The sequence below is a fragment of the Homalodisca vitripennis genome, chromosome X (assembly GCF_021130785.1).
Source record: "Homalodisca vitripennis isolate AUS2020 chromosome X, UT_GWSS_2.1, whole genome shotgun sequence".
Taxonomy (NCBI): Eukaryota; Metazoa; Arthropoda; class Insecta; order Hemiptera; family Cicadellidae; genus Homalodisca; species Homalodisca vitripennis.
Window position 1 is genome coordinate 11,413,471 of NC_060215.1, and position 14,788 is coordinate 11,428,258.

General features: G+C 35.8%; 1 protein-coding gene across 2 annotated transcripts in view; it reads right to left on the reverse strand.

The window, feature by feature from the left end:
* Nucleotides 1-14,788, reverse strand: part of LOC124368682 (single-stranded DNA-binding protein 3-like) — an 89,968-nt gene that overhangs the window by 12,632 nt on the left and 62,548 nt on the right. For both annotated transcript variants that reach the window (XM_046825968.1, XM_046825967.1), the window contains 2 exons: nt 7,464-7,534; nt 3,457-3,654 (listed from right to left, as the gene is read on the reverse strand). In XM_046825968.1, the coding sequence (XP_046681924.1) occupies nt 3,457-3,654; nt 7,464-7,534 (269 nt within the window). The remainder of the gene's footprint in view (nt 1-3,456; nt 3,655-7,463; nt 7,535-14,788) is intronic.

The window sequence follows — 14,788 nt, forward strand, 5'->3', positions numbered from 1 at the left end:
ATTGGCTAGTTTAAATAATTTTTGTATTTTTTCACAAATGTGTATATTAACATTGTATATACTTGAAAACTTCTTAAAATAGAAAAAAAACACTAAAAATCGTACCTTGTTTTTTTTCAAATTTAACATTTAAAAATAGTACTAAAAAAATTACGCATTCAATAAAATAAAGCACACCAGAAGAACACTTTGTTTTTAAAATATACATAAATTTTTATTAAATTGTCACATAAAATAAAAATATTAATGCATTTTTTTAATGTTACTCACCTTTTAATGAGGAATTACATTCACGTTTTATGAAACTTTCGTCACTGCTACTGATTGATCAGCTGTGTTTGTGCACTATGTGCGATGCTTATCAAAAAGAACATTTATTCATGTATTATATTTTTTTAAACATGCGGTAAACTGGACGTTAGCACTTTATGCACATTCTTAAAACATATAATAAACCAGACGTTGGCACACTATGTACGTTCTTATATCATCCAGTTACCCAGATTTTGGGACTGAAAGGGTTAAGCCATATGATTCTAATTTTTATCAAAGCAGCCTAAGATAAAACTGTGAACTTTTTAAGTACTTTCAGTTAGACCACCTTTGGTTACAAGGTTTACTGTGATATTAAAACACAAATCAGACAAGTCCTAAATTTATATAGCATTACATATTTTGTTTTAGAGCACAGTATTACCTGCAAATACTTTTTATTTGTGGAATTATTTTGACAGATAATTAAGTCACCAGCTGGTTCTATTTGATTTATTTAGTGCTGTCAGAAGTTATAGTGATTTTAACACTTCCTTCTAATCTGTGGAGTATCTGTTTTGTAGAATTTATTTACCTTGCAAGGTTTATACATAGCCTATTGGTTTTTTATTTTTGCCACGTTTTTCTAGCCTTTACTGACTAAACCTATTACATGTATGCTACTTGTTAATTGGGTAATAAAGTTGTCTATTGTCTACAAGACCCCACAATTATTCTACAAAAAGGTCTATTATTACTGCAACTATAACAATTATCCTGAGAGGGACATCAAACATTTAAATACGTTGGCATCATAGGCCAAAATCAAATTTCACTCATCAAAAAAGTCCCAGTTACAAAAGTCGTAACATTTTAATAAACAGCTTGGATTCATTAACTTTGGAAGGTTAACTTTAGGTCTTAGCAGCTATTGTAGGCTAAGAGGTAAGAGGTGTTCTATTGGTTCAAAAATACCCTGTATAAATAAAAAATTATTACAGGTAAATTTAGACATATGTGTTTGTTTATGTAATAGTAGTATGCAAAATCTTTTTCAGAACAAAATGTTTACATTAACTTTTATGTAAGAAAACATTATTATAGCTGTTAGCTACTCTTCAAAGAAATTTTTTAATTTTACGTAAAATTAATCTTTCCTTGTAAAAACAATTATATTATTTTGTAATGAAAACTGTATTTATAAAGGATCTTAAAAAATATTTTATTAAACATAATGTGGCTCGGCAAAAAATATACTGCAGCCGTTGGAAAGGTCTTGCCTGTTCAAAATATGGGGTTTCTCAAATTTGGAAAGGTTTTTGTAACATATATTAATATTAATGACTTGTATCACTTTACATACTGTGGGTTACCATTATTTTAAGGGGTTTTACATGAACAATAGTTCAACAGACTCTCTGATCATATATTTGTTTATATCGATTTACATTTTATTTACTGATGTAATTTAAAACTACTACTTGCAAATTTTATATAAGCCGTTACATTGCTACTGACATATTTTGACGCCGCACATTTTAATGAGCGTTAATAGTTAATACTGGTCAATAATATTAAATAAAAAGGACACGTTCTCTTATGTATTGTAATTGACAATGCAATACACTTGTATGTGTGTTATTTGTAAAACAACACAAGTGTTAGCTGGAAAAATATTGGTTACTCGCTAAAAGTATTCAAATGAATTAAAAAAAAACACACTAATTGGCTAGTGACCATTACACAACTGAATTATATAACTCGTTAAGTGTTAATAATTTAACACTGTTTAACAAGCACTGTACAATTACGGACATCTAAATAAAACAGGTTTAGACATTAAATAATAATTTAAATTACTAATGTACCGCCCTACATTTGTACACAGAGAACACTCATTAATAAAAAGTTTCGTTGTATTTCTTAAGAAATGAATATAAGTATGAATTGTGAAAATACATATAGTTTAAACTACCTTACCTACTGGGATGACAGTAAAAACTTATCAAATATTTATATTTTAAAAGATAGTAATATAGAAATTAAATTTAGTCATAATATATATTGAGCATGTCATACAGAGAATACCATTGGAAACATCATTACAGCAGTACATCATTGAAGCCAACAAATAGGTTGGCCAACCTGAATCACAGCATCATCCATTACATAATGATAACTACTGATCAAGTCAGAACAAATTTTAAAACTTGATCAAAGTTTTTAATTTTGAAGTTGACCCCTAAATATGCGGTATTGTATTTTATAAACCGATACACGATTTTGTGTTCAAAAATCACCTTTATACACAATGAATTAATAAAATGTTAATAATTGATATATTTACACCTCAACTAATGCTGTATCAAACTATACATGCTCTGTAAGTTTCTTAGGCTAGTATTATGATTATTTCTTCTAAAGTACGCAATCACAGGACTCATGAGCTTATGAAATTAAAGCACATGAAAAAATCTTATGTGAAGCAAAAAAAAGTATTAAAGATTATGTAGAAAAATATCTCTCACGAGTGCTGTAATGATATTTACAACAAGTTACAAAACACTGATAGCTTTGAGTTCTACAAAAATACTCAAGGACCAAGGAAAAAAATCACTAATTTCAAAACTACAGAGTAGTTTTATTCAAAGACTTTTAACTCAATCATTTAATGATTGTAATTTTAAAGATATCTTTATAAATTAAAGCCACGACACACAGAGCTGGCATATTGATGGTATAAGCTTTTGAGAACAAGACTGAGACATTACAATAAATAAAAAAACTAGTAATAGTGCACCCATTTTACATATTACAATTTTAAATACATTTTTGACAATGATTACAAAACACATTTTATATGTTGTGCATAATAGGAACAAAAGAATTTAATTCTTCTTTAGTAAATTGTATATTACAAAACATCACTGTTACGTAATTTCTTCTTGTCATGTTTAAACAAAAAAGTTATTCTTTATTGCAAAAAATTGTTATATTAGTTCTGCGAAACGCCACACATTTAGAAACATGACAAATTATGTAACAGTTATACACACAAAGCGATTACAGAGTATTCTAGGACTGATCGATTGTTTTACCTTGGTCCTTGATACAATATTGTAATCCTGACTGGCAACTATTTTACCATTCTTCTTTAGTAGAAAGTTTGGGTTCGGAGAAGTAACCGGCAGACGCCATACTTACATTCTCACCCGGACCAAAGCCCCCAAGATTGTAGTCCCCCATGCCACTGCCACTATCCTCTCGCGGTGTTCCCGGTCCACCGTTTGCGGGAGAGTTCTTCATCCCATCGATCCCGTCCCCATTCATCACGGGCCCCATAGTGCTAGGTCCCATCGGACCCAGGGATCCACCCTCGGGTCCTCCACTCATCGGGAAATCCTGTCACAGACATAATTTAACTTAGTTTCAATGTGTGTTGAAAATTAAAAACTGTAGACGATACATCAAAGCTAAATTGGACAATGATCGGAAGTGGACTATGAAACATGGGACAGTGGATGAAGTGTTACTGTCACCCTAGGAACGGTGTTTGATTAGACTGAGGTGTTAGGCTGAAGTTCTTGTTCCTCCTCCACTCCTGGCACATGACAGAGACTTATTTTCCTGACTTCTTTCCATACATCGTAATCTTTTCCTTCTTTCACCCTGAACACCCGTAGTTAAACCCTACACCTCTGCCTACCTCCTCCAATGCCCAGTGTGCCGAGATCATTGGTTTTCAACTCTTCCTCTGGTTAACTGATCCTACATATTTTATTTGCCAAGCATATTCAGAAAATCCACAGTCCAACTAATTTATTACGTTTTCACCGCTCTTTCATACACTGGACATCCTTTCCATCCTGTATAGTGCTGGTTGTCTTCATGACCTTCTCCCCTACAGTTCACACAGGCTACTCTATCCTTGATGTTCTTTTTCTTACACTCTCTGTATTTATGTTTCTCTTATAGTATTAACTACATAGCACTGCAGTGCTTTGCAACAATCTGAATCTTTAGCACTTGCAGCACTTTGGTAGGTCTATGCAAATCTTTCACCCTGCAGCTATGTCAGTCTATATATAATTCCAATTTTCTTGTAAGTACGTTCCCTAACCTGGTTGAACATTCCACAACTAAATATACCTTTCTTCTAACAGCATTTTATCCACGTTTTACTTCCTTGTATTTATGCTTTATTTTAAAATCTACTGATTTTGTTTTGATATCTACGCTCACATCTTAGATTATGAGTTTTATTGACCACATCCCACCTTCCTTCAGTGCAGCGTTCTACACCAGCTTCTCTGCTAGTTACTCGGCTTCCACTTCTAGTTTGTCTCATTGTTAACTCTTCTTATTGCCATCTGTTTCACCCTGCACAGTTTCAATATTTTCCAGCGGGTTGACCCAGTGTCTCTCCTTTTTTTCACTCTACAACCAATTCTGTATCAGCGAGTTTCTCTTAATTACTGAAAAATGTCCCTGGGGTCGAGTCACCTCTTTCCTTTCCCGACCTTCGTTCCTTCAGATGCTTTCCCTGGAGCTCTTTCTTAACTGCTATCCTGTCTTCTTTCTTTCTTATTCATCCTCCTCAGGCCTGTTAGGGTATCCTTTTTGCCTAAATTTTACATTTGTTCCACCCAGAAAAGCCAACAGTTAACTAACCAACTAATTTTACACTTTCCTTAGGCCAAGGTCTGAATATGCCAACAGTCAAAACTCATTTAGGGGTTTAAGTTCCTCGGTTAATGGGATCTTTCAGTCTATTGCTCCGGCGTTTTCCTCTAACCTTGACCTGTAGGTCAAACTTCCTTGACACCCGTAGGGGCATATAGCCCCTGTAAGACCTACTAAAGTCGCAAGAGTGGCTTATGGGGATATATGCTAGAATACATCAGGAGGGCCCAAACACCCCCAGCAAAGAAGCTGGGCTTGAACTCATGCCATTTCCTATGGTTAAGCCACAGGGGACCTAGATCCCCAGTTCATCAAGGTTTTAAATGACAACCTGGCATTCTTACCTTGTTTTAATGGACTGCCTGCCACTTGAGTTCCCTAAAATTTTTGAGGGCAGCGGCAGACAGTCATTTTTGGCCAAAAGAGATCGGGACACCTAATAGCAGAGAAGCAGTAATAGTTTTTCTTCAACAAACTATGGTTGATGGTACATACTATCCAGGCCACGATATTAATTGACTTGTGTAAGAAGTTTTTATGAAATGGGAAGACAGATCTGTCAATGGGGGAGATTTTAAGATCTTTAAAAAGAACCAGAGCATACAAGTAATACTTTTGAGACAGAGAATATTCTAAACCCCATTTTAGGCAGCCACCTACACCATGCAGGAAATATGTCTAGAATAGCACAGGAGATGGGAGGGGAACAGTGGCAGAGATGGGAAGAGTGGAGGATATGGGAACAGTGGAGGAGATGTAGTGTGGCACTGGGGGCAGTAGTGGAGGTGTAAGACCACTCAGAGGTGAATGATGTAAATTCCTTGTAAATTAAATATTATATAAATTTGTACTCCACACCAATTCTGACTGTGAAATGGGCAATGGAACTGATATTGGTTGCCCAGATGCACTGAGACTTCAGTTACACACATATAATTACACATTATATATGAAGACACAAAATTACAATTTCACAACACAGCACTGAAACAAACATATTATAAATATAACTTTAGCACAAAGTTATCAATTACTTGACACCAGGGGCAGTTAAACTAAACCCATAACCAATAATGGGTAACGCATATTGGGACGAATAAAAGGGTATGTACTACATTCTTATTATTTGTATTAGTGTAGCTTTTAGGAATTTAAAACATTAATTTTGATCTGTCTACCACGTATTAAGTGGTTTTTGAAATGAAGTCCTGTCTGATAATGATGAATATACAACAAAACAAAGCTAACAAGAATTTTAATGTCATTGTGCAGTATCAGCTAATTAGCCACAATTATGATGTATTTTATTTTAACACAGCTACCACAACTCAGACTTGATTAAATGGATGTTGTTCTATTTTTAATGGTGTAATATGAACATATATTGAATAGCAATGTAGTTTTCTATACAGCAAGTGCAGATGAACTAAGACATTTTGTTAGTAAATATATATTTGCTAATGAAAACCACACCATTGTATTGAAACTAAAATGTTGTTGAATAAAATATATAAAGACTAATGTAAGCCAAATAATATATTATAATTTAAGTCATTTTTACATTATAGTAAGAATAATTAGTTATTTTATAAATTGGTTTGTAATAAAATGAATGAATGAATATTTATTTCCTCATAGATACAAAGATATCAACATACATGCAAAAAACAGGAAATGACAACACATGGTCACATGGTGGTTGTAATGTTACAATCCAGTCTGTACTTAACCATGACAAACACATATAGTATAAATAACATAACATCTATGTGGTATCATTATATTTAAAGTGTCTACAAATTTTGTAGTTTAGCAATTATAGTTTTACTTTGATTAAATTAATAATAAATTATGTTTGGTAAATGGATGTGAAAACTCTATTATCGGTCAAGTTCAAGCCACAAGAATAGGACTTGGCCCTGTTCGAAAACCAACCTGACAAATTGTTGTATCCATGGACCAAGTGAAACTGATTTCTTCTTTATTTGAAATAGTTTCCCCCATTTAATTAAATGTGCAAGACAAGTTGCCGATTAGAGAGACAGTTGATTCTGTTTTGTCTCATAAAATTGTTGCTTGTTATTTTCTTGTTTTAATCTAGCTTTTATAAACTTGCATATCTTCTGTTAAACCTAATAATCACATTCATTTCTGAAAGTACATAAATTATTTGTTAAGATTTGGGATAACATTTGAGAATTTGTCAATCTTAATAAAATGGTGAGGGGCAGAATTTTCAAAAATTACCATCTGTGTTTGCTTATATGAGATAGTAATGCAATAAGAGCATTTGTCAGTATAGGACTCAACAGCCTTCAAAAAGTGGAGAAATAAGTATAATTAAAACTTTTTACAAAGTGAAAATTTTTTTTAAATAAATCAATTTTAGAGCTAATGAAGTCTCCAATTTGGTTAATCAGATGAAAATTAGTTTTATATATCTGAATTGTTCATAATACCGTACCAATTGCATGTATTCTTAGAAACATTTTGGTATTAGGCTAAATGACAATATCAGAGATATTTACCCCAGGCATATTGCCACCGGGAACAGGCTTCATCATAGTATACATGTTTTCTCCTCCAGAGTTAGATGAATCTGAAATCAAAATTAACTTTAAGTGACTAGGTCTTAACTAAAAAGCAAATTTGTCAATCACTTACTTATTCATCACAATGTTCTTCATTCAAAGCTCTTAAAGGATTCAAAACAAAATACTTATATAAAACAACAAATGATAATGTTTGAAAAGGTCACAAAAATATTTATTTAAACAAAATAAAATTACAATTTCAATAATAATGAAAAACAAATAAGTGTAATTATAACCACACAACAGTATCAAGACTACTTATACCTAACTAAATAATCTGGTACAAACGCACCGATCAGTAACAACAAATCTGACCTAAACACGAAGCAGGCAACTTCTGTCCCAACAGTATCAAGACTACTTATACCTAACTAAATAATCTGGTACAAACGCACTGATCAGTAACAACAAATCTGACCTAAACACGAAGCAGGCAACTTCTGTCCCAACAGTATCAAGACTACTTATACCTAACTAAATAATCTGGTACAAACGCACTGATCAGTAACAACAAATCTGACCTAAACACGAAGCAGGCAACTTCTGTCCCAACAGTATCAAGACTACTTATACCTAACTAAATAATCTGGTACAAACGCACTGATCAGTAACAACAAATCTGACCTAAACACGAAGCAGGCAACTTCTGTCCCAACAGTATCAAGACTACTTATACCTAACTAAATAATCTGGTACAAACGCACTGATCAGTAACAACAAATCTGACCTAAACACGAAGCAGGCAACTTCTGTCCCAACAGTATCAAGACTACTTATACCTAACTAAATAATCTGGTACAAACGCACTGATCAGTAACAACAAATCTGACCTAAACACGAAGCAGGCAACTTCTGTCCCAACAGTATCAAGACTACTTATACCTAACTAAATAATCTGGTACAAACGCACTGATCAGTAACAACAAATCTGACCTAAACACGAAGCAGGCAACTTCTGTCCCAACAGTATCAAGACTACTTATACCTAACTAAATAATCTGGTACAAACGCACTGATCAGTAACAACAAATCTGACCTAAACACGAAGCAGGCAACTTCTGTCCCAACAGTATCAAGACTACTTATACCTAACTAAATAATCTGGTACAAACGCACTGATCAGTAACAACAAATCTGACCTAAACACGAAGCAGGCAACTTCTGTCCCAACAGTATCAAGACTACTTATACCTAACTAAATAATCTGGTACAAACGCACTGATCAGTAACAACAAATCTGACCTAAACACGAAGCAGGCAACTTCTGTCCCAACAACCTAACAGAATGTACTTCTAACCAAATCAATGATTTCTTGATAACATTTTTCTACTTGTAACTAGCCCACAATCGAGCAGGCACTAGGTCCCATTGATGGATCAACCACATTGTAGACGGTATTTCTATATTTGATCGGTACAATATTCTCTCCTACTGGTATCTGGCCAACAATCTCAAAGATGCAGAACTAGTTTTTCGATTGGCCTGTCCTATTACCTTACAGAAGGCAGCCATACTGATATCTGGTCTGACCACATGGCAGCAGAATCCCAGACTACTCTATGACAACTGTATTCCATCCCTCTGTTTACAACAGTCCTACAGCCCCACTTGACTCACACCACTAAACACAGTGCTGTTTGTGAAACATTTAAACGCATGATGGCTGGAATAATAAAACGTAGATGGCTTAATAAACAAAAACTAGTCTCTACATGCACTGGCCAATCCATAAAAATTACAAATCCACATCCTTATGGAGTAACTTTCAATCCAAGATACTAGAGAATTATATTTAATAATTGACAATAATATTTCGAGATTTAAAATAAAATTTCAATCTCCAATTACAGAAACTTTGTGTCATATTTATAAAAACTCATATTCCTTCAACAGATTTTTGAAACCAAAGACAAAATGGCACAACATAAACGTATGACATTTAGGATTCGTACAAAATTGGACATCATAATAACATTGGTAAAAGGTGAGAACATATACAGTGTTTAGGCCGAATTCAATACAGCATCTTCTACTATATTATATAAAAAAAAGAACTAAACAAATTTGTTGTTGAATTAGCTACTGCTAAGTCTTATCATAAAGCAAACCTGAGGCTCTCGAAATTGTAACAAACTTTCCTTTTATTTATTCTGCTCAGTGAAACGCTTGCATGATAGCACAGCTATTTTAAACATGTATTTTTATCAATTCGTTCTCGACATCAAAGACAACTTTCAAAAACTTGGTGTTCCACAAAACTCTGATTGACAACTACTGAGTTCAGCCTAAAAAACCTGATCTTGTGTCAGAAAATATTATTGTTATTATAATTTAAAAAATACTAACACACAGACTGCCCCATAAGTCAATGTTAATAGTTCAAGGGGTGTTAGGTAAGTTGTTATTTTGACCTTTGTAAAAGTTGCTTAGTTTCCAAGATATCTACACTTTTTGTAAATCACAAAAAATGCAACTCTAGATTTAATTCCTCATGTGCTACTATTTTTTCGTTACAATTTTTTTCTTGAATTGAAGTCACAATGATAGGAAATCTGGTGGTAATGAAAATCATTTGAAAGCCATAACGGTTTTCTCATCAAAATGAAACTTATTTCATTTTACAAGAAAAACAATCATCACCCTATATAACCCATGCCAGCAATAAATCCAAGCCTATGTGGGAGGTTATAAATAAAACTTGGTCAAAAAAAAATAAAATTCATAGTTGAAGTTGATAGGAAAATATTTAACAAATCAACAGAAGTAGCTGAAAAGCTTAAATAATATTTTGTGCTTATTGATGACAAATACTTTAGAACAAAATAAACTGCATTAGTAATCTTATGCCAGTTAAAAAAATCTTTAACTGTCTTAAAAATCATAAAATTTTGCTCTTAAGAACTTCATCATGACTTTACTAAAGGAAGATATAGCATCTGTACAATCAAAATGGTTGAAACTTTAGTAAGCTGTTGCTTAGAAAAGTGAACAGTTAGGACCAGAATATTTCCTAACAGGCAGACTGCCTCAGCCATGATCTATAACAGTAATAGCAAACACATAGTTTCAAAGTTATCTTGAGGGACGGAGACAACTAAATGACACAGAAAGTAGAATATATAAACTTGAAAGGTCCTGTCCCCTACCGAGTTAGTCCAAATAAGGATCTGTTTTGGGGCCAGTGTTTTTATTCTCTTCATTAATGACTTGCCCCGATACGTGGAAGACACTTGCTTAACGTTGATGTACGTTGACAACACAAACCTGGTGTTTAATGAAAATCTGGGTATCACATCTTAAATATCTCTCAATATAGCGTGTCAATACTGCCACAATGACTTAGCAGTAAACACTTCCAAAACTGCCCAAATACAATCTGGAAGGCAATTTGAATGTGTGCCATATATACCAAAGGTGTGATCAATGATGAAGAAAACTTAGGCATTATTCCTGACAGTAAATTATCATGGACACCTCATATGGACAAAATGTTGTTGTAAGAAGCTGAGTTCTAGTCTCTATGCAACTAAAAATATCAAAGCTTCAACAGAAAAAACAACAACAAGAATTACACAGATACTAATATTGAGCGTGTCAAAAACCATTGGTGACAATATTTGCAGGATTGAAACAACTCGACGGCTGCAGAGAAGCCTTAAGGACTCACAAAATCCAATTGCGTCTCTATATTCAGGTAACTGGTATGATCGTAATAAGGTTATATTACTAAGAATTTGTATTACAGTGTGACACTATTACAAAGTAGTATTGACACATTGTACAAAATGTATAAATTTAATACAGATTTGATCGAAGAGAATTCCTGCCTAAACGCAGTTAACTTTACCTATACCATCTGAGAAACATTACATTATATGACCTTCCATTGCACCATCTGACTCAGTTTGAAAAGTAACCAATGTACATGGGAATGAAGCTGCACAAACTCCCTCCACTGGAACTGAGAAACTAGGTGATGAACTCAAACCCGCACTGCACAGATGGCTAATTGATTTTCTCTTCTACTCCATATAAGAATTCTATCGAGGAACTATTAACACATAATTTTGTATACCGACATGTAGCAGTAACTATGATGCAAACATTGTTTGTTCTCAATTAATATGTGAATAAAGAACATTGTCTATTGTCCAGTGTCTATATGAAATACTAAGCAACATACCTCAAACCTCCTAGTTCTCAGTATACCAATGAACTAGTTCAACTACAGTAAGGACACTGTTACTCCAACTTCAATAGATCATCCTCTACACCAAGCACAGTATAACTCACTCTAATCTTCCTTACTACCAGGCCCTTCTACTATACACTATTCACATTGTATCCAACCTGAAGTACAGTGTACCTGTCCTTGGGGAACCTACCTACCAGATCCTCCTATACACTGAGCACAGTATAACTCACTCTAATCTTCCTTACTACCAGGCCCTTCTACTATACACTATTCACATTGTATCCAACCTGAAGTACAGTGTACCTGTCCTTGGGGAACCTACCTACCAGATCCTCATATACACTGAGCACAGTATAACTCACTCTAATCTACCTTACTACCAGGCCCTTCTACTATACACTATTCACATTGTATCCAACCTGAAGTACAGTGTACCTGTCCTTGGGGAACCTACCTACCAGATCCTCCTATACACTGAGCACAGTATAACTCACTCTAATCTACCTTACTACCAGGCCCTTCTACTATACACTATTCACATTGTATCCAACCTGAAGTACAGTGTACCTGTCCTTGGGGAACCTACCTACCAGATCCTCCTATACACCAAGCACAGTATAACTCACTCTAATCTTCCTTACTACCAGGCCCTTCTACTATACACTATTCACATTGTATCCAACCTAAAGTACAGTGTACCTGTCCTTGGGGAACCTACCTACCAGATCCTCCTATACACCAAGCACAGTATAACTCACTCTAATCTTCCTTACTACCAGGCCCTTATACTACATATAATTCACATTGTATCCAACCTGAAGTACAGTGTACCTGTCCTTGGGGAACCTACCTACCAGATCCTCCTATACACTGAGCACAGTATAACTCACTCTAATCTTCCTTACTACCAGGCCCTTCTACTATACACTATTCACATTGTATCCAACCTGAAGTACAGTGTACCTGTCCTTGGGAAACCTACCTACCAGATCCTCCTATACACCAAGCACAGTATAACTCACTCTAATCTTCCTTACTACCAGGCCCTTCTACTATACACTATTCACATTGTATCCAACCTGAAGTACAGTGTACCTGTCCTTGGGAAACCTACCTACCAGATCCTCCTATACACCAAGCACAGTATAACTCACTCTAATCTTCCTTACTACCAGGCCCTTCTACTATACACTATTCACATTGTATGCAACCTGAAGTACAGTGTACCTGTCCTTGGGGAACCTACCTACCAGATCCTCCTATACACTGAGCACAGTGTACTCAGCCTTGGACCTCCTTACTACCAGGCCCTTCTACTATACACTATTCACATTGTATCCAACCTGAAGTACAGTGTACCTGTCCTTGGGGAACCTACCTACCAGATCCTCCTATACACTGAGCACAGTGTACTCAGCCTTGGACCTCCTTACTACCAGGCCCTTCTACTATACACTATTCACATTGTATCCAACCTGAAGTACAGTGTACCTGTCCTTGAGGAATCTACCTACCAGATCCTCCTATACACTGAGCACAGTGTACTCAGCCTTGGACCTCCTTACTACCAGGCCCTTCTACTATACACTATTCACATTGTATCCAACCTGAAGTACAGTGTACCTGTCCTTGGGGAACCTACCTACCAGACCCTCCTATACACTGAGCACAATGTACTCAGCCTTGGACCTCCTTACTACCAGGCCCTTCTACTATACACTATTCACATTGTATCCAACCTGAAGTACAGTGTACCTGTCCTTGGGGAACCTACCTACCAGATCCTCCTATACACTGAGCACAGTGTAACTCACTCTAATCTTCCTTACTACCAGGCCCTTCTACTATACACTATTCACATTGTATCCAACCTGAAGTACAGTGTACCTGTCCTTGGGAAACCTACCTACCAGATCCTCCTATACACCAAGCACAGTATAACTCACTCTGGACCTCCTTACTACCAGGCCCTTCTACTATACACTATTCACATTGTATCCAACCTGAAGTACAGTGTACCTGTCCTTGGGAAACCTACCTACCAGATCCTCCTATACACCAAGCACAGTATAATTCACTCTAATCTTCCTTACTACCAGGCCCTTCTACTATACACTATTCACATTGTATGCAACCTGAAGTACAGTGTACCTGTCCTTGGGGAACCTACCTACCAGATCCTCCTATACACTGAGCACAGTGTACTCAGCCTTGGACCTCCTTACTACCAGGCCCTTCTACTATACACTATTCACATTGTATCCAACCTGAAGTACAGTGTACCTGTCCTTGGGGAACCTACCTACCAGATCCTCCTATACACTGAGCACAGTGTACTCAGCCTTGGACCTCCTTACTACCAGGCCCTTCTACTATACACTATTCACATTGTATCCAACCTGAAGTACAGTGTACCTGTCCTTGAGGAATCTACCTACCAGATCCTCCTATACACTGAGCACAGTGTACTCAGCCTTGGACCTCCTTACTACGCCCTTCTACACATTGTATCCAACCTGAAGTACAGTGTACCTGTCCTTGGGGAACCTACCTACCTGTACCAGCACTCGCACAATGTACTCAGCCTTGGACCTCCTTACTACCAGGCCCTTCTACTATACACTATTCACATTGTATCCAACCTGAAGTACAGTGTACCTGTCCTTGGGGAACCTACCTACCAGATCCTCCTATACACTGAGCACAGTATAACTCACTCTAATCTTCCTTACTACCAGGCCCTTCTACTATACACTATTCACATTGTATCCAACCTGAAGTACAGTGTACCTGTCCTTGGGAAACCTACCTACCAGATCCTCCTATACACCAAGCACAGTATAACTCACTCTAATCTTCCTTACTACCAGGCCCTTCTACTATACACTATTCACATTGTATCCAACCTGAAGTACAGTGTACCTGTCCTTGGGAAACCTACCTACCAGATCCTCCTATACACCAAGCACAGTATAATTCACTCTAATCTTCCTTACTACCAGGCCCTTCTACTATACACTATTCACATTGTATGCAACCTGAAGTACAGTGTACCTGTCCTTG